Raw genomic sequence first — 20703 nt, 5'->3', positions numbered from 1 at the left:
AGACAATGTCTCTTCATACCTTCTGACACTGGGTGGTAGTCTTCTCCAGAGGTGGCAGAGCCATCCTTTGTGTGCACTCTCACAATAGAAACCTTTGAGGTATCTCCCACACGAAGCACTGGAATTTTTACAACCGCTAGCTGTCCTGCATCTTTTGGTTCACTCACACTAAATTTGGTCTCACCAAACTTAATAATGGCTTCTGAAATAACAGAAGAAAAAAGTGTTTAATGGTGTGCACCAAAGAGCTTTTAAATGCCAAAATTAAAACCATATTTGTAAATCAAAAGGAACTCCTCACTGTCTGCATGATCTCTGATCCTTATTAGGGTTTCATTTTGTTCCCCAACAGAGGCACCATAAGAGGAATCACTTCGGGGAGTGCCAAGAACCAGTCGCAGCTCCTCCTCTTCTTCATGGAGAGAGTCATCCACAAGCACGAGGGTACAAGGTTTCTCCGTCTCACCTGGAATCGTTATGCAGACAGTAACACCATGCAGCACTTACAATTGTTTCTAGGTGTATTACAGGCAAATTAAGGCCACAAATGAACATTGCTGGATTTTCTACTTCAATTTATACAGATTGTGAGCGCAATCCTAATTTCTCTGGATAAAGCTCATATCCATGTGAATTTCCATGATCTGGCAATGTCCAGTGTCTGTAACATACATTCTCTTCTGTCCTACTATAAGTCTGCAGCAGAGTTTAGTCAAAAGTAGAAGCATACTTTTAAAGGCTCATGACAAAAGTCTTAGGGAACGATCACATGATTTCAACTGGCAACTTTTGCTCACTGTATCAGAAAAGGGAGACTGTAAAAGAATATTTAAATTTTATCTTCGACTTTCTGTTTTTTAAGAAGAATTGTCCATCAGTCCTAACAAATGGGACTCGTCATTGCACTTTGTACAGGAGCACTTGTAATGCTGTGTGAAGAAAAAGCTTCCAAAGAAATTAGTTCCACAGCATGCTTAAGGAGAACTATCATACATAACAAAATGCAAAGTTCTGCCATGTATAACTGCCTCATTAAAAAAGTCACATGCAGCTGAAAAAAAACTTGTTTGGTGATTGGAAAAAATAAATGAAAAACAAAAGTTAAGTGTGAGCATATGAAAATGAGGAGGCAAGAAACTGTTTTTCAGTGACATAAAAGAAGGTTTGGATTATTGATAGTCCCCAAGAGGGAATCAAATAATCTCTCCCTCAAAGGAGAAGTAATGCACCATTTCCTCTTTTTATTTCTTTGTGTTCAACATTTTGAGCCACCCAGGCACATCAAGAAACAAAAATAAGAAGTAACAGAGAGGAAGCCATGCTAGTCTATACACTATCAAAGCAAAAAGCAGTCAAGTAGCACTTTAAAGACTAGCAAAATAGTTTATTAGGTGAGCTTTCGAAAGCTCACCTAATAAACCATTTTGCTAGTCTTTAAAGTGCTACTTGACTGCTTTTTGTTTTTAAAAATAAAAAGGAATAAGGAGGAGAAGCAGAGCAATAATTAACTTAGCTGTGTCCCTATGCAAAGTTAAAAGGTGTTCACCCATTGGAGAGGCAGATCACTGTATTTGCTGATAGTCTGCCTAATGAGGTCAGAGCTTTTGGGCATTTCTTCTGAGATATTACCTACTCTCCATCTCTGAACCTGCTCTGTGCTGCAGCACAGCAAGGGGACCCACCTGTTCAGACTAATGGCTAGGATTTTGCAAAAGGATAATCCTTTTGTCCGTATTCTCCTCCAGTTCAGGATTAAGGCAGAAGGGTTCAAAGCATACTGTTCTGTCACTGCTCAAGCACTATGTATTCTGTGGAGAGAGAGCTTTATTCCCCAAAGACACTCACTGTGAGGGAAAAAGCCCCACATGATTTAAAGTAAAGCCAACTGACAGAATAAAGGCTGTGAACAAAGAACTGAGGCTTACCAGGAAGAAAAGTGATGATGGACTTGTCAGTGTTCGGACGTTCTTCAAAGTCCATCATTACTTGGGCTGAACCCTGCCGACTATAGCAGCGCACCGTAGATGTGTAGTGGATATCCCCGCTCCTGTATATCATGGCAGAAATCTGTCCATCATTTTCATTGCCAATGTATATGGGTTCTTTAAACTGCATCTTAGGCACTAGTCAGACACATACAAAAGAAAGAATAGAATGTTCAAAATGATCAATCCTTAGCTCTGCTCCAACTTTTACTGTGATGGTGTTATGTTATATGTACCACGTTACACCAATTATGACATAAGGTGGCAGACTTCTCATCAGGTAAAAATTGATTTATTTAGCATATTTCCCTACAATTTAAAGAATGGAACCCTGCCCCCACTGATGACAATGGAAAATTTCCAGGGACTTCAGTGGTCCCGGATTTCACCACAAGTGCTTTGCAGAACTACGAGCTATGGCCTTGGTTTTGATTTCACACTGGCATAAATCAGGAATATTACATCTGATGTCTACAAAATTACAATGGTATAAAGCTAGAGTGACCATCTGTTCTATATGTGGTGGGATGGTTCCTTATTTGGGACACCAAAAAGGCACCTCTACTTATTTTTAAGAGGGACTAATTGTCCCATATTTGCCCCCTCCCCACCCACTGACCTTTTCCACCAACAGCTGCTGGCCAGAGGGCAGTTGGCTGCTGTGTCTGCGCCACTTCCCCAGGGCTGCGGGGGATGGGAAGGGGGAGCGCCAGTGGCTCTGCTTCCTTGGGGAGGAGGGCCAGTGGGCCGGCAGCTGCTGCTTCCCCAGCGGGGAAGGGATAGCAGCTGCTTCTTCCTGAGCAGGGGGGAGGGCTGGCAGTTACAGCTTCCCCTGAATTTGGGGGGCTGGGGGGAGCTCTGGTGGCTGCTGCCTCCTTCCTGGATCCCTGGGGCTTGGTGGAGCCAGGAGGAACTGCCTCTCCCAACCCCCTCATATCTCCCTGTCTCGTATTTGGGACAGGGAGATATGGTCACCCTACATAAAGTTAATATAAATGTATTTATCTTCAGGTTATAAATACAGGTTCTTACACTCCCCATGGTTTCAGAAACATAAGTGAGGTATATTATAACCAGCTGAAAGACTTGTAGACTGGTAAGTGACATGGAATTTTATAATGACCATAAATGGTTAGGAGCTCATTTTTACACCTCACCCAAAAGATCACAACTACAGAAATACAGCATTTCCAAATACTGTGCCAGGAAATTTCTTCCATATAGACTCGGAAGGAAGAAGAATTCTATATATTGCACTGGAAAAAAACATTTTCCTTCCTTTGAAAATAATTAATACTTACAATCAGAGACTGAGTCATTGATGAAGATGGTGGTTTTGCTTGGTTCTCCAAGGATAGCGTTCATGGGCATTCGCAGCACAAGCTCAAACTTCTCGATGCCTTCTAATGCTGGCTGTCCAAGGTCATCCAGAATGATCACACGGAAAGTCTGCATATTGACTCCAGGAGCAAAATCCAAATTACGACTGATGCCCACATAATCTACTCCAGCTAGACGAGGCAAAAAAACGTAAAATTGTATTCACAAATAGATTGCTTTTTCATGGGATTTAAAGAAAATAAGAGATCTGGAATCAGGCCACTGATGTTAATAACTCATAAAATACCATTCTCACTTTTACTGTGAAGTACTTTTGACTTTATCATCTAAAACTTTAGATCTCTTGCAGTCATGCGAAGCAAAAGGCTTGTCACTTAGAAGGACAATATATTAAAATGGTTTGGTGTGTGGACAGGGCATTTTGAGCGGCCCTGATTTTAATTTCTTAGCTCCTGTTGAAAGTCAGGGATAACTGCATTTAACTGAATGGGGCAATACTGTCATAAAACCTTTGAAAGCGAGATGCAAAATAGAGTCTGGGACCATCCAGACTGTTTTAGAACAAACCCCAGAAACAAAGGACATTCCTTGGAATAAGGATCCCATATATGCCTATAAACATAGCTGACAGTGTGGCAAATTATGTGACTAATGTAAAAGGGGAAAGCAGAGCAGCCAAGTGGTTTTAAGAAGAATTATTATGGATGCCCAGATGAAGTATAGAATAAGAAGGAAATTTTAGTGTAGTGAAGAATGGGAGGCAAACAGATTTTGGATCCTGCTGGCCAGTGGTTAATGACAGTCTAAAAGAAAGAGAGATGCATCGATTTACATCCAGACCATGTCAAGTGCACTTCAGTGTCAATGACAGGGTGAACTAGGTTTTCTTAGGAGTAATTATTTAAAAGAGAGAGAGAGAAATTAATGAGACTGGACATTGAGTTATACCAGGGCATCGTGTATGGGTTCCGGGGTCTTTAAGGTACCTAAGTCTGAGGTGAAAGAGACTTTTTGTACATATGATGCACAATCTGTTTTACTGCTCCAATAAAGAGATGCAAAAAGCATGTAGACACATTTCTGAATGAAACTAAAACAAGTCTCCCACATTTATTTATCAGTGAGTGAAGCCCTAAAAACACTGTCAGACTGTAAACCTCGATAATGCTTTTCTGGAACAAAAATGCATTCAATATTTCAGCTGAGGTGAACCCAACAGATCATGTAAAATAATGGTTAAGAAATGAAGGAAGCAAACATTCTTTTTAGACATTCTAATAAACTTATTTTCCAAGAGAAAACATAAAAATGTGGAAAGCTGTACTAATACTAACCCCAGACCTGTCACGGTCATCGTAACAGTAAAGCTTAAGAGTATTTTTAAATTATCTCAGTAACTAATCATTAACATTTGTTTGTGCTCAGCATAACCATCTGTGGGAAATATTTGGACTCTTCATGGCTTTCTCCCATCAGAACAATGTTTCAGCATAAAGTGTCATGTTTTAGAAACAGATCCATTACAGGACATCTCCAACTCCAGACACTGGTTTAGAACTTGACTTTCGGACCTGTGGATGTAGTCATGCACTAACTTTCCTTGAGCTGGCACAGTAAAAACATGTGAATGGGGGTAGAAAGGACAGTGGATGAGTGGCAAATGGGCTAGTTGTGCTGAGTACTTACCTATCTGGACCCCAGGTATGTATTTGGGGCTACTACCAGGACTGCCACGCTGGGGCTACCTGTGCTTTCACACCTGCACCGCTATTTATTAGTGTACTAACTTTCCTTGAGCTATCACATGAGTATGTCGATGTGAGCTGGGAATCATTCCCTTAGCCCAAGAGCAGACACAGACACAATATAATAAACTGAGGACAGCAAGAACTCCACGCAGGTGAGCTGGCAAGAACACTGTGCTTAATGGTATCAGGAGGCAATGAGTAACTGAGTGTGAGAGGTAATAGTTTGTGGGAAGCACTGCAAGGCTGGAGCTCATAATTTGCCCTTGCTTCCATTTCCTTCTAAGTGCACTTCAAACATTTCAATTAAATGCATGGTAACTGAGGGCAGCTGGCTCCTTCCAGGATAAAATCAGGGTTTCCATTCATGGGTTTTCATTCAAACACTTGTCCATGCCCTTTCTCTCTTCCTTAGCGTGCTCACTTTCCCCCTTACTTACTAGCACGTAAGTCAGTGTGGGCAGAGAGATCTCCTCACACTTCTGAAAACCGCCCACATACATTTCTTCATCTCTCTGCAGAGGTTTAGAGCCTAGCCTTGGGGCTCTCTGATCCACTTCTGGGACTAAAATCAGAAACCTTCAGGACTGCATCCATACTAGATGAGCCAGGGCTCCATGTTAAGATGCGTTAAGGGAAAAATGGAACAACTGAAGGAAAATGATCACTCACCCTCTGCAGTTATTGGCTCCGTTTTGCGAGACCTCACTGTAACTGTGGCAGCTTTGGACAAATCAGTTCCACTTCTCCAGACATGCACCTCAACAAAGCCAGCACTCTCACCAACATAGTATTCAACATCTCCAAAGTAGAAGACTGGTTCTGGCAAAAAAAGTTTAAGGTAATTTAAAATTACAGAAGTTTGCTCCTTACCTGAGAACCTACATTTTAAGCATAGATAAACAAAATTAAAAATAGATACAAGAAAAAGGATGGTTCAGTGGTTAAGGCAAGGAATCAGGAGACTAGAATTCACTTCCCTGATCCTCCTCTGTGACCTTTAGAAGTCTCAGTTTTTCATCTGTAAAACAATGCTGAGAGCATTTCTCTGCTCCCAAGGGGCACTGTGAGGACGAATACATAGAAGATGATAAGGTACTCAGACAAATGTTAAGTATGGTACACAGGCAGAAACAAAAAAGAGGGGATAAAATGCAGAAAAATATACCAGATGTCTTGTCTCCTTAGCATCTGCAAAATACTAACTAGAGTTGACCTTCCTAGGAACTTCTGAAAATCGGCTATAAAACTTCACTCCTTCCACCAAGTCTAAATCATGTGATGAAACCTATGTGCAGCTCTTTCTTTTTAATTCATCTACATCTGTTCATGCCTTTGTAAGGTCTTCCTAGTAAATGGTTTTGTTCTTTGTTTCCAGTTTAGCATATTTTATTTATATGCTATGTTCTTTATCGTGCACAAATTAAGGTGATATATAAATAAATGAAATACTGAAGTAGTCTCCACGAGTTGTTATTCATTGTAGACATTTTAATTAGCACTGCAGAAACCTAATGCTCTTACAGATTTCTGTCCCACTATATTTTACCTTGGAAGAATAAGATTTTTATTGGTAAGCCCTGGTAAACATCCAATTTACTGAACACAGGCAAGCTGATGAAAACATATTTCCAACAATAACTGCAATCTATAGATAGGCAAAGTAAGAAAAAAAACATTGAGAACTTATTAGATTTTCATTTAAGGATTTTGACTTTGTAATTTTGACATGTGAGATTGACATTTTGGGTGCATCTACACTAGCTGGCTATTCGAAGTAGCTGGCACAACATCGAAATAGTAAGCATTGCGTCTAAAGGTGCCATGAGCTATTTCGATGTTGAAATCGACGTTAGGAGGCAAGATGTCGAAAGCGCTATTCCTATCCAAAGATGGGAATAGCGCCCTACTTCGATGTTGAACGTTGAAGTAGGTTGTGTGTAGACAGTCTACATCCCACTACATCAAAATAGCAGGGTCCTCCATGGTGGCCATCAGCTGAGGGGTTGAGAGATGCTTTGTCCAGCCCCTGAGGGGCTCTATGGTCGCCGCGTGCAGCAGCCCTTAGCCCAGGGCTTCTTGCTGCTGCTGCAGCTGGGGGTCCATCCTGCGTGCACGGGGTCTGCAACTGGTTGTCGGCTCTGTGGATCTCGTGCTGTGCAGACCGAGTGTGTCTGGGAGAGGCCCTTTAAGGGAGCGGCTTGGGGCTCTGCTGGCCCCTTATTTCGATGGGGAGCTCTTGTGTGTGTGGACACTCTGCATTTCCTTCCGGGGCAGCTCCTTTTGACGTTCTCCATCGCTACTTCAACGTTGAATGTCAATGGCACCAGCCCTGGAAGATGTGTAGACGATATGCGTCGAAGTAGCCTATTTCAACGTTCTTACGTCGAAATAGGCTACTTTGATGTCGTGTGCTAGTGTAGACGTAGCCTTTGTGTTTTAATAATTACAAAAGCTGTAATTTTTGAATCTCATCATCTGTTATAAATTGCTTTCTAAGTCCACCTATAATTTCTTGACACTGTAGAAATTTAAGTAGATTAAAAAATTTAAAATAAACATTTATGCATCAAAATTCTAAGAAAATAAGAATTAAACTCTGCTAAGCCTGACTATATACAGAGAGAAATACATTCAAAAGCAGCTAATATACATGAAAATTAGTCTACTTATCACTACTTCGACCTTCATGAGCTATTATATTTGCTCCTGCGTATCTCCCCAATCACTTTCTAATACATTTACTTTAATATATTACCAGCACAAATTGGATTTCATATGTTCTGCGTATGCATTCAACTTAGCACAGTAAATCCTAGAAACTTGCAGCGTTCAATACTGACATTATGAGGGCTTAAAGGAAAAACACTAGATGCAGGGAGCCTTTTCTGAGAGCCACCTCAGAAAAATGACAGCCACAGAAAACAACAGGGAAGCAAAGAGAAACTGTGCTGAAAGTGTTTGTGTGGGGTATGAGACTGTCCCCTAAACCATAGATGAGGCATGGGACGTCTACCAGGTCATGTGTCGCTGTCACTCTCCATTTCTGTGAGTCCACAGCCACCTTTCTGAAAGAGCGTGCCACTCCTGGACCCTACCGCCTGTCACGCTCCCCTTCCGTGTTCTGAGAGCCATCGTGTTCTCTGCACAACAGTGAGTGCCTGCATAGGTGCAGGAGAAAGGGGCAGGGTGGGATGGGGGAAATGGGGAAAGAGGGGTGGGGTGTAGGGAAGAGGGAGTAAGGAATGAAGGTGGTGGAATAGGGCTGGCGGAGGAGGATGTGGGACTGAGGGGAAGGGCAGAGCACTGCTGGGAGAGAAAGGGAAAAGAAAGTGGAGACAGTGGAGATGGGATGTTGCAAGGTGATGGGAAGGGAGGGGGATGAGAAAGGGATATGGAAGCTGGAAGGGGAAGTGGGAACACAACACAAGACATCCCCTTGACAGCAGCAGTAGCTGAGAGCCTCCTATTAAGCAGGCCCAGCAAGCCCCTATCCCAATAAGACCCATTCCCTGTACCTGAATCACCTTGATTGGCTCCTCCTGCACTTGAATGGGCCCAAACTAGCTCCGGATGGAACACTCTCCAGAGCCATATTCTTCCTGCACCTAGAATTGCCCAGTGATCCCTGGGCATCCAGATTCCTCACTTAGCCACCTGTACATAGATTGCCCCATACAGAAGCCTCTTACCCCATACCTGGTTCCCCCACACTCAGTCCCGCTATGATTTCAGCCTGCTGTGCTGAGTCAGGTTGCCCCTACCCAGAGCACCCAGTACAGAGGTACAGGCCCCAGTGTGTTGCGGGGTAGGTTGGCCCCTTGCACTGTGTCAGGTACAGCCTCATTGCTGAGTCTCTGCCCTGGGTGGAAGGGACTGCAGGGTGATTTCCCTGCTTTCCCCAGTGCCAGGCTGAAGTCCCCACCTTTATTTATTGAGGAAAAAAATGCAAAATATTGTGGCAAAATTTTCATTTTTGGAGCAGATTGCTCCATTGTTAGTGCAATATTCTGTATACAGCTTTTTGACATGGGTCGCTGCAAAGACAGTGTAGGAGAGTGCCTGCCTTGAAGAGCTTAGGATTTGATTTAAAACCAAATGCAGTATTATGCATAAAAAGAGCAGAAAAGAGCACAACACATGTGTTAGAAATTACTGAAACCCAGAGTTTACAATGCTGCATCTGAGGTTAACAAGCAACAGAAGAGTAAAACCTCACTGAACATCAGTGAGAGAGCAATTCTTTTTTCAGGATGCATAATAATTTAAAAAAAAAAAACCCCAAAACTGCAGTATATGAGAGGATTCTTGATATAAATTACATTAATGTAAAATTACATTGCATATATTAGTTTACATATTTTGGGCAGCAGGTGATGAATGTGCTCATCACACATCAAACTTTCAAGTCTAGGCACCAGTGGGTATGAGTATGCGTGTGCAGATGAGCATGTTATCTTGTTAACCTTATTCATAGCTGGACCTTGCATACTAGCCAATACATTCCTCGCATTTCTCACTTCAATACAAGCAGACAAAAGGGAGAAGATAGATAGTGGGACTTGAAATAGAATTTCAATAGAGAATTTTGTTATCCAGACCAGATAGGAACATGATGCAGCACTGCGAACTGATCTGTGAAAAGCTGTCCCATGAAGTATGGGGACAAAAGCCCCAGTCTGATTTTCTAAGATGAGCATTTATACTGGAATTAATCTGATCTCACACTCTAAACTACTGAGCACTGTCCTTATCTTAGCATTTAAACCCTGAGGCTGTGTCTACCCGGTGTGGCTTTCCTGGCAGGTCCATGCTAATGAGCAGCCTTGAAATTGCAAATGGCTGCTACCTCAAAATTGCAAGTGGCTGCTCACTAGCATGGCCCCTCGCGGCTCATTAGCATAGCCGTGGGAGAGTTCGGTCTTGGCAGAGAGGGGTGCTCGCAGTAAAGAGGCCACGTGGATGTGCTCCTGATGGCAAAAGTCCCTCTTTCACCAGACCCTTATGCCTGAAAAAATTCTTGAGGACATAAAGGTCTGGTGACAGAGGGACTTTTTGCCATCGGGGCAAGTCCACACGGCCTCTCGACTGCCAGCACCCCTCTCTGCCAAGACCAAGCTGTAGCGCAGCGACGGTAATGAGTCGTGCGACCCTGCTAATGTGCAGCCATTTGCAGTTTCAAGGCTGGTCATAAGCATGGACCTGCCAGGACAGCCGCAGCCTGTAGACCCAGCCTTAAAGATTATAAGAAAGAACAGCAAAAAATGGATGCGGGGACAAGTTATGCTATTTAATAAGTGATGGCTCGAGAGCCATCCCTAAGGAGAAACTCTGGTGCCCAGAGGCAGAACTACTAGTGATTTTGTGGCCTTGGCAAATCACTTTATGTCTGTGCATCAGTTTCAGGATAAAGCTCCTTACCTTCCACAGCAGTCAGAATATATAGTGCATTAACAACATTAGAGACTTTCTTGGTAAAGCCACATTACATCCATTTTTCATGATTCGCCCAGTGCAGTGGTTTTCAATCCCTGTGCCACAAGAACTAGGTGTGCCGTGGACATTTCATCAGTCTTTGCTCACCCCAGCTCTCTGCAGAGTCACTGATGAAATTTCAAGGCACACTTAGATGAACCTCTGCCAGCTGGGGGCTCAAGAAGCAAGGTTACATAAGAACAGCCATACTGGGTCAGACCAAAGGTCCATCTAGCCCAGTATCCTGTCTGTTGACAGTAGCCAATGCCAGGTGCCCCAGAGGAGGTGAACCGAAGACAGTGATCAAGCCATTTGTCTCCTGCCATCCATCTCCCGCCTTCGATAAAAGGCTAGGCACCATACCTTACCTCTTGCTAATAGCCATCTATCGACCTAACCTCCAAACTTTTATCGAGCTCTTTTTTTAAACTCTGTTAGAGTCCTGGCCTTCACAGCGTTCTCTGGTAAGGAGTTCCACAGGTTGACTGTGCGCTGTGTGAAGAAAAACTTTCTTTTATTCGTTTTGAACCTTCTACCCATTAATTTCATTTGGTGTCCTCTAGTTCTTATTTTATGGGAACAAGTAAATAACTTTTCTCTATTCACCTTCTCCACCCCATTCATGATTTTATATACCTCTACCATATCACCCCTCAGTCTCCTCTTTTCTAGACTGAAAAGTCTCAGCCTCTCTAGCCTCTCCTCATATGGGACCCGTTCCAAACCCTTAATCATTTTAGTTGCTCTTTTCTGAACCTTTTCTAATGCCAATATCTTTTTTGAGGTGAGGAGACTACACCTGCACCCAGTACTCAAGATGTGGGCGTACCATAGTTTTATATAGGGGAAGTAAGATATTCTTCGTTCTTATTTTCTATCCCTTTTTTAATTATTCCTAACATCCTATTTGCTTTACTGACTGCTGCTGCACACTGCGTGGACGTTTTCAGAGAACTATCCACTATAATTCCAAGATCCCTTTCCTGATCTGTTGTAGCTAAATTTGCCCCATCATATTGTATATATAATAGGGGTTATTTTTCCCAATGTGCATTACCTTACACTTACCCACATTAAATTTCATTTGCTATTTTGCTGCCCAATCACTTAGGTTGTGTGAGTCCCAGGTGGTGCAGGGTCAAAAATTTCCCTCCCACAGAGGCTTTGTGCAGCCTCTGTGAGGGGGAAACTGACCAACCCTGTGCCAGCTGGGAATCAGGCAGCCTTGCTACTTGAGCCCCCCAGCTGTCCTGGGGTCCTTAATTTCCTCTCCCCACCTCTGCAAAGAGCTGAGGAGACAGCAAATTGACCAGTCCTGGGATGGCTGGGGGCTCAAGCAGCAAGACTGTCTGATTTCCAGCCATCTTGGGTTTGGTCAATTGGACAGCAACCTCACTTAAGAGCAGCAGCAAATCTGTCTTTGCAGCTCTTAGCTCCCAAAGCCAAAACACTGATGTAGCTAACGTGAATAGCTAGTAGCCCAGTAAAACTGCATGGGAGACTTAAGGGAAATAAGTCATGAAGCAGCTTAGATAGTTTAGTCTCATCACCACTTTTAATATTACAACAGTGTGTTATTATGATTTCTATTTACATTGGACTCTAACTTCATGTCCTTAATTCAGGGGACTCTGTGCTTATGGGACAACCGACTGCACCACGGTCAATCTTCCAGAGTTTGATTTTTCTGTGTGTTAAGACATGGCAAAAATCGATCTTTCTGGGATTGGCTATCACGTGGAGTAAGGGATGTTTGTGTGAGCCCGAAGAGCCCCGAACTACACTAAGTAAGAGAGTCGATTCTGATACATCAATTCAAGCTACACGCTAATGGCACAGCTAGAATTGCAGGTTGGAAATTGACCTTCTACCCTAGCGCAGAGTTAGCATCAGTAGCACCAGTAAGAACTCGGGCAAAACTTTGCCCTAAAGGACAGCAACTCCTGACAGAGAACTGCAGAATTTCCCTCAGAGAGAACTCTATGTTGAAAGTTCTTTAAGAATAAACTGGTGTCCAAAAGGTCCTTTTTTTTTTTTTTTAAAAAAAAGCACACGGTTGACAATGGGAGCTGCAGGGCAAGGCCTGCAGGCTGCAGCACATAAAGATTTCTACCCTCCCTTCACTAGGAGTCACTGCTGGCGGCTGGGGCGGCAAGTACAGGAAAGTGTTGCACTCCCATGCCCTCCCCTCACCCACACCTGCCCCCAATATCCCTTCTGCACTCCCACTTCCCCACACCTGCTCCAACCCCCAAACTCCATCCCAGAGCCTGATCCCCAGTTCTCTGCCCCAGCACAGATCCTGCATCTAGCACCTAAACTCCATTCCAGAACCTGTACCCCAGACCCCTTTCAGTTCCCAAACTCCCTCCCTGAGCCCAACCACTCACCCCTTCTGCACCCAAACTCCTTCCCAGAGCCTGTGCCCCCTCCTGCACTCCAATCCCCTGCTCCAGCCCAGAACTTGCATCCAACACCCAAACTCCCTTCCAGAGCCACAACCCCTCCCCCAGCCGAACTTTCTCCCACAACATTAGGTAGGTGTGTGTGTGTGGGGGGGGTGTTGCTTTTTCTGTGAGACGAGTGTCTGGGCATCACCGCATTTTCCGTAATCCTGTCAGCCCTGGCCACAAGTTGGCTGGCCTCATGTGCAGGAGTGATTGTACACACTTTGAGACACGTATCTGCAACAGCAGACACATTTTTCATGGTTACTCGTCCTAGGAACCAAACACTAATGTTTTGTAGTCAATTTCCTGTGAGTCCATTCAGGCGCTCCCCCAGGGAAGCAGCCAAGCCAAGCTACAAACAGGGAAGAATTGTGTTTCACATGTCATGGTTGGAAAACATGCTATACCATGATCCGGGGCTCACTTATGGCAGATCTTAAATCTAGTAATCAGTCTGAATAGAGAGCACTGCAAGCTTAATGACCTCTCTTTCAGAAACAAGAGAAAGCCTTTCACGTTGTAAACACAGATTGAAGGGTACAGATTTTGCTGGCATGCTGTTAGAGGAATTAGAGAAAGGAGGATGGGAATTTAATTTCCAATGGCCTCTGAAAAGGAAATTAAATCTATGCTTTGCCTTTGCATCCAGGAGAATGGAAAGTATATATTAATTAGAACATTAACCAGCAGTCAAGCAGGATAATCAGACAAGCTTTTGAAACTGTCAAAAGCACATCTACACTTGATCATATCTCAGAAAGGCAACAGGTATAAAAAAGAAATCAATGTGAATACCAATTTTAATGAACCTTTCTGCCTTTACAACATTACCCAGCTACCTTAGGGAGAAAAAATATGACCATCACAATGGGCAATGAAAAGGAACAGGTTCCTCTTTCTGCAAAATGTGAGCTGTGCTCTGTCCGATTCTTGGCTTGCAATCCATGGCTGAAGCTCAAACTAGAAAGAGGGCATTTTTAATCTCAGATCCCAGGAAAAGATTTCACAGCCAGCAATAAATTGAGCAGATCTGTTGTGGAAAGAGGAAGTTACTCACCTTGTGCTGTAACAATGGTTCTTCGAGATGTGTTGCCCCACGGGTGCTCCACTGTAGGTTACAGGGGTGTGCAGACACCTACAGTAGAACATCCATAGGGACACTACTGGAAGAATGGCAGAGATACCAAGATGAAGTTCCATTAGATTTCTTTTACAGTGACTACTCAGCCTAACTAGTCTGAAGGAAAAAGGTGGTTTAGCTTTATCATTATTTATGTGTATTGTGGTACTATCTTGGAGACGCAGTCATGGACCAGAACTCCACTGTGCTAAGCCCTGTTCAAGTAAAGTGCAAAATGATGGTCCATACCCCAAAGAGCTAACAATCCAAGTCAAATGTTTTGATGCCAGGGTAGCCTGCATACCAGGTCACATATACACTTAAAGATATGCTCAGGAGATTTCAAATATGAATAAAAAAATAACATTGACTCCCCAGCCCCAAATGATGCATGCTTCCTGAATAAACTTTCCCTCAGCATCACTGAGGTGGGGGTGTGAGGTTTATTCTCCCACATTCTGAGACTCCATTGTTCCAGACTGCAACTTTATATATACTATTATGTGCCAACAACGCCCTGACACTATGTACACTGGATGGACTGGGCAAAATCTTCATCAAAGAATAAATGAACACAGAGCAAACATCAAGAAACTCAATACACATAAGCTGGTCAGTGAACGCTTCAGTGAAGTGGGCCATTCTGTTAAAGACCTAAGAATTTGTGTCCTGAAACATAGAGACTTTAACATCATACTAGAGCATGAGATTTGTGAGTTAGAGTAGATATTCAACTTCAACACATTAACACGTGATATGAAGAGACGTCAGCTATCTCACGCATTACAAGGACTGCTTCCCTTCCTTTGATGCTTCTAATTATCTCAGACAGGACAATAAACCTCTCCCCACCTCTTACCCCCCTCCTTCATCCTATTTGATTTGCTGGCTTTTACTGCAATTTTTTTATTTTTGTCCTGTGTACTTATAAATGTCAGTCTGTGTTGGAAATAAAATTGATCTGAAGAAGTGGGTCAGTCCCACAAAAGCTCCATCGCTAAATAAATCATTTTATTAGTCTTTAAAGTGCTACATTTCTGCTGCTTTGTTTTGTTGTAGTACAGACTAATACGGCTACCTCTGTTACTATTCTCTTTTTAAGCTTAACTTTAGTTTCATACAGTAATTATTCACTTCTGGTGTGTTTTGCAGCAGAAGTCAGGGTTTAGCAGGGATCCGAATAAGGCAAGCATATTTACAAAGGCAACAGATTTAGTGACAACTGAAATAATAATAAACAAAAGCAAAAATAAAACAAGAAAGAAACTAAACAAACAAATCATGACCATGCATTCTGCATGCTCTTCTTTTCTGATTTATATCATAGAACATGCCTTTGACTTACTCTGGTGTTTATCTGACTTGATCTCTAGTATTTCATTATTAAAGTCACCCCTATGAACAAGGCGTTTCATCACCTGAGGTGATGGTACTACCACTTATTTCTCTGAAATGGGGAAGTATTTCTTTCCAGTTCAGTTTTCAAATTCCTTCATGGGCACTTCTTAAAAGGAAAACAAGGGAAGCGAACACATGTTCACTGACACAAGATTACTTATAAACAAGGTACTGTATTAAGGCTTTTGAATAAATGCACCTGTCCAGGATTTTCATTCTTAAGACTATGCAAAGTCATAGCAAGGTAAAGAGGAATTTATGGAGCTTAGATGGCTAAAACTGATTCTTCTGAGTGAATTTTAACTGACCTTGTATAAAAGCAACTACTTGAATAAAATGTGAGAAGTCTTTTCATAATGAAAGCTTTTGATTTCAGCTGTAATTAAAGTAACAGAGTATTTGTTGCTACAAAATCTAAAACAGGATTATTCATTGTCTGAGCCCATTCCCTATTTAAATAGCTTTAGCCTCCTTGACTAATCAGTGAAATCTTATTGTCAGCATCTTACTCGGCCATAGCAAAAGTCATGTGGAAGACATAATATTTATATTTCTCTCTCATTTTTCACTATCAAATTTCTATTCTCTAAGATATTTATAAAAAAATTTTCCTGCTTCATGCTTTTTTCTTCAAAAGTGGGTTTCGCTATTTGTAAGAGGAAAAAGATGTATTTCTCAAAATTAAAAAGCACGATGGACAAAATCACAGGAAAAAAAACCAAAACCAAAACCTATGGATTCTATGGATAATAGGTTGGTCACAATAATAAAGCATGTCAAGCAACTGGCAGCCAAAGTCCAAAACAACACTAATAGCATTCAGTCAGCTAAAGCCCATGTTTCAGACGTCAATGAAGTAGCAGAGGGATAGACACACCTCATATTGAACTGGAAGGGACCCTGGGAGGTCACTGAGTCCACTCCCTTAACACCATCCCTTTTTTAACCTATTTGCCCCAGATCGTTAAATTGCCCACTCAAGAATCAAACTCATAACTCTGAGTTTAGCAGGCCACTGTGCTATCCCTTCCCAGACCAGCACCATAAGTGATTGCAAGATGGTTTGGAGAATTATAGAGAATATTGATGGCACCCAGACACCCTACAGAACTCTTTATTAATTGGACCCAAGAGATTTTCAGGGTGCCCTAGAAAAAGAACAAGCAGCAATATCAACAAGCTCCAACATATAATTAGGACTGTACCTAGAGGCAGGGAATTCTTAGCATGGCATGCATCTCACTGAACTCTCTGATACCAAGTGATCCATCAGCCCTACAAGTAACATCATATAGCAGAACTACCACTCAGTATTAACTGTCCACTTTAGTTAGAGGCCTTGAGCCTCTATGGTTCAGCTCCTTCTCCTGGTATGTGGTTTTGGTGACTATTTTTGCATTTGCTATAAGAGTAACAGAATTTAAGTGGAGCACCCAGCAGCATCTGTTCAAAATCTCTCTGGAAGGGATCAATTTTTAAAAAGTGATTGTTATACAGAAAAAAAATGTCAGGAAAAAACGCTATCTACATACAAAATCATTGACAGTAACAGGTGCTGTAAGAAAGACAAATTCCAAATGGGCCGGGCTGTGTCTATGATATCCTTCACTGTGAGATACGATGTTATTTTATTGCTGTGATACACAGCCAACAGTAACTTGCTAATTTACCATCTCTTCCTTTACAAATTTTTATTTGTACATTTTTATTCTGTTTCACTTATGGGGAAGATGGGCAATGTTTCTAATAATAAAACATTAGTGAAGAACCCTGGGGCAGTGCTTGTGTAATAAATCGACAACCTTCCATTTTTTTTGCCCTGATCAGCTGTCAGTTTGGCCATTTGCCAAAGGTCGAGGAAAAAGTAGAGGCTATGAAGATATTTTGTACAGAAAATGAATACAAGAAGTGTGCAGGACCATCTGTCTGAAAGACACTAATCGCTGGAAGAGAGAATAAAATACATGCTTTGGAATGGCATATAGATAGAAAATTAAAACCAGCAGCTGTCAAATACTGTGGCTGTATTAGAGGGCAAAAAAAATCATATTCATCTCTTCCTTTAGTTCCTTCCGAATAGATGGCACTACTCTTTAGGCAATCCCCAGTCATCCTAATATTGGGCTTGCAGCACCTGGAGTTTGAACTGACACTAAAGGGTGAATGGATGGATATTACTCACCTCTCATGTACCTAGTACTGTTTCATTCAGTCTGAGGTTGTGACACACCCCTTTTCCAATGGTGTAAAGGAACTGGTTTTAAGGACCATCCCCAGAAACTGATGAAACTAATAAGATTCCCTGTGGGATAAGACTTTTTCTTCTTTTGACTAACCACTTGATTGATAGTTTTAGAAGCTGTTATATAGTAAACTTTCACATCTGGCAGCTCCAGGACTGGGAGGTTGCTGGATATTCAAATATTCTGGATGATTGAGATCTTAACTTAGCAATGCATAACACTAAAGAAAAGCAAGATTAAATGTTAAGAAAAAATGTACGCAGAGTACTTTACTTGCCTGCAACAATAATATTGTACACTGTAAACTTTTACTGTATTTGCTGTATTTATTTGCGTTTTCTTTCACTATACTGTACAGAAAACATAACTAAAATTTCCTTCTGGTTAAAATGCTAGTTATTTGAGAGTTCTGGATAATAGAATGCAATATATGAAAGTTTACTTTAATAATCCTTTGTCCTCTGGTATTGATCCCAGGCACCGCAACAACATCTCCCTCTGGCTTTATCCTCACAGGTCAGCAAGGTTTACAAATAGTTCGCAGGAAGCAAAGAAAATGTTCATTTCCAGTACTGCATCTGCAGAAGCTCACACAAGCACACCATGTTGTCTAGCTGACAGCTTAATGAATCCTAGCTGTCTCCACTACGTTACTGAGTCAAGTCTTCCTCATTGTGAAGAATGTTCATGTTACTTTGCAAACATCATCCTGGGATGCATTAGCAGGACTGTTGTAAGCAAGATTCAAAGTAATTCTTCTGCTGTATTATGTGCGGATTAGGTCTCAACTGGAATATTGTATCCAGTTCTGAATGTCACATTTCAGGAAAGATGTGGACAAACTGGAGAAAGTCCAGAGATGAGCAATATCTATTTCGGAATAGGCACTATTCCTTGTAGAATGAGGTTTACAGAATTCGAAATAATTGCTATTTCAAAATAGTGGTTGTGTTGTGTAGAAGCTCAAAGTTATTACAGAGGGGCGTCCGTTATTCCAAAATAACTTTGATGTGTAGACACACCCTCGGAGTCCCTTCTAGCCCCGTATTTCTATGATACTAGAGTTTTTGTGCCAATCGTGTTATTTAATGCAAAACCTGTTTCAAGGTGATACATTGCATTGTTGATTTTCTGCGTCATTTCACGTTATTAAAGGTAAGGACAGCTCTGGTCAGCTAAGGAACCTCTTTGGTTACTCAGAAAAAAAAAAACAAAATCGGACAAATAGAGAATTGGTGGCTCATGAATACTGTATGCCTCCTCTAGGGAGATGTACAGTTGTAATGGTTTGCAGAGTGAGTGCCAGCTGATGATGCAGGTACAGCACTAGCAGACTCAGGGAAGTTGGCTTCTGTCTTTAAGTTTGCCCATCTGTAAAATGGGAGCAAAACTGCCATCCCCTACGGAGGATGGTCTGAGAATTAATGTGGTCATTTTTGTTAACAAGTTATATAAACTGTAAACTATGCTATGCTATAAGCCTGTGGCCTTTGCCTCCCTAGCTATGGTGCTTAAATGTTTAACAGGGATTTAAGCAGGCAAATTCTGAATGGCTGCTTGCCAGCCTTATGTGAGTGAAGTGGAACAAATCTGTTGAATGCCCTTCCTGCTGTGAACAGTATGTTTTTTCAGCAATTCCGCTAAGGCAAGAAGAGAGTTCATATGTCCTGCAGAGTGGTAGTGTGCCCTCTTGGGAGCACTGAGCACATGGGAAAGAAAACAAGAACACCTGGGGAAAAAAGAGTCTCCCTGAAAACTGAAACCAAAAAAGCTGCTCGCAAACAAACATTCTTTTTCCTGTGCTCTACCGCTGCATTTATCAGTGCTGTTCACTTTCAGATTCTAAACATAAAAATGACCCAAGTCTGAAATTGCCCCAAATCCATATTTACATCATAATAACCCTTGTTAGTTTAGCCCCCAGGTGCTGCAAGTGTTCATTTTGAACTGAATGGTTTGGCATCCTGAGAAAAATACAGTACAGTAAATTCAGATCAGTGCATTAAGCAATCACTAGTGGGCCTCTCAATCCCATCTTTAAGCATGGCCTTTCTTCCTTGATCTCGTAATGTCTCCATACCTGTGTGTGTTGTCATTGCTCTTCCGTATCATATTGGTCTGACTCAGGCGTAAAGCAGAGGCAAAGACCTCAGGCCATATTCTGCTCTTGCTTTCAACTGAAAGATCTGGGTTGGTCAGCTGGGTGCAGAGTTTTGGCAACACAACTTGATTTGAGCTCATCTTTAAGTGTGCACAAGCTGTGTGCTCTCATAGTGCTCTGAACATATATAAGAATCTCTTTTAAAAGCTCAGTGTAGTAGGTAGTCCGTCGTGTCCAACAATGACGTCTTGAGCTTGCACAGGCTCATCGGTTGTGGACTTGCGTGTGGCTGAGGAGTCCAAGCTTTGAACGGCATGGGTGTTCACAGTGGGGCAAGGGAAATGTCCTGGCTCTGTTGGTGCGGCTGCTGCTGTTACTTTCTTCCTCTCACGAGCATCAATGAGGCATACGTGTCACTGCTCTTCAAAGTTGTCATACAAGTGTCATACGAGAGCACTCCAGCCTGTTCGGTCTTTGGCATGCTGCTCCAGCTGATCTGATTTTAAACCAGCATGAGCAATGCTGGCCTTCAAGCAGCCTTTATATCTCTTGCGAGGCCTACCTTGATTCCTTTTGCCCTGGGAGAGTTCACTGTAGAGGAGTTGCTCAGGGATTCTTGACTCCTCCATTTGTATGACGTGCCCTGTCCAGTGAAGCTGGGCTTTCAGAATCATGGCTTCAGTGCTCATGGTTACTGCTCTGTCCAGGACTTCCAGGTTCGTAACTCTGTCCTGTCATCGAATGTGCAGTATTGACCTCAGGCTGCATGTGTGGAAGCGCTCCAGCAGTTTTATATGTTTTCTGTACAAGGTCCAGGTTTCACAGCCATACAGGAGACTGGTCAG

At 42.3% G+C, this 20703-nt stretch overlaps 1 protein-coding gene across 3 annotated transcripts in view; it reads right to left on the bottom strand.

Annotated features, from left to right (window-relative positions):
- FREM2 (FRAS1 related extracellular matrix 2) overlaps nt 1-20703 on the bottom strand; it is a 208271-nt gene that overhangs the window by 58308 nt on the left and 129260 nt on the right. For all 3 annotated transcript variants that reach the window (XM_074987027.1, XM_074987017.1, XM_074987035.1), the window contains exons 7-11: nt 5744-5893; nt 3287-3496; nt 1926-2123; nt 302-466; nt 20-202 (exon numbers count right to left, since the gene is read on the bottom strand). In XM_074987027.1, the coding sequence (XP_074843128.1) occupies nt 20-202; nt 302-466; nt 1926-2123; nt 3287-3496; nt 5744-5893 (906 nt within the window). The remainder of the gene's footprint in view (nt 1-19; nt 203-301; nt 467-1925; nt 2124-3286; nt 3497-5743; nt 5894-20703) is intronic.

This window comes from Carettochelys insculpta, chromosome 1 (assembly GCF_033958435.1).
Source record: "Carettochelys insculpta isolate YL-2023 chromosome 1, ASM3395843v1, whole genome shotgun sequence".
NCBI lineage: Eukaryota > Metazoa > Chordata > Testudines > Carettochelyidae > Carettochelys > Carettochelys insculpta.
The sequence above is the reverse complement of the archived record's forward strand: the minus strand, read 5'-3'. Positions and strand labels throughout refer to the sequence as shown.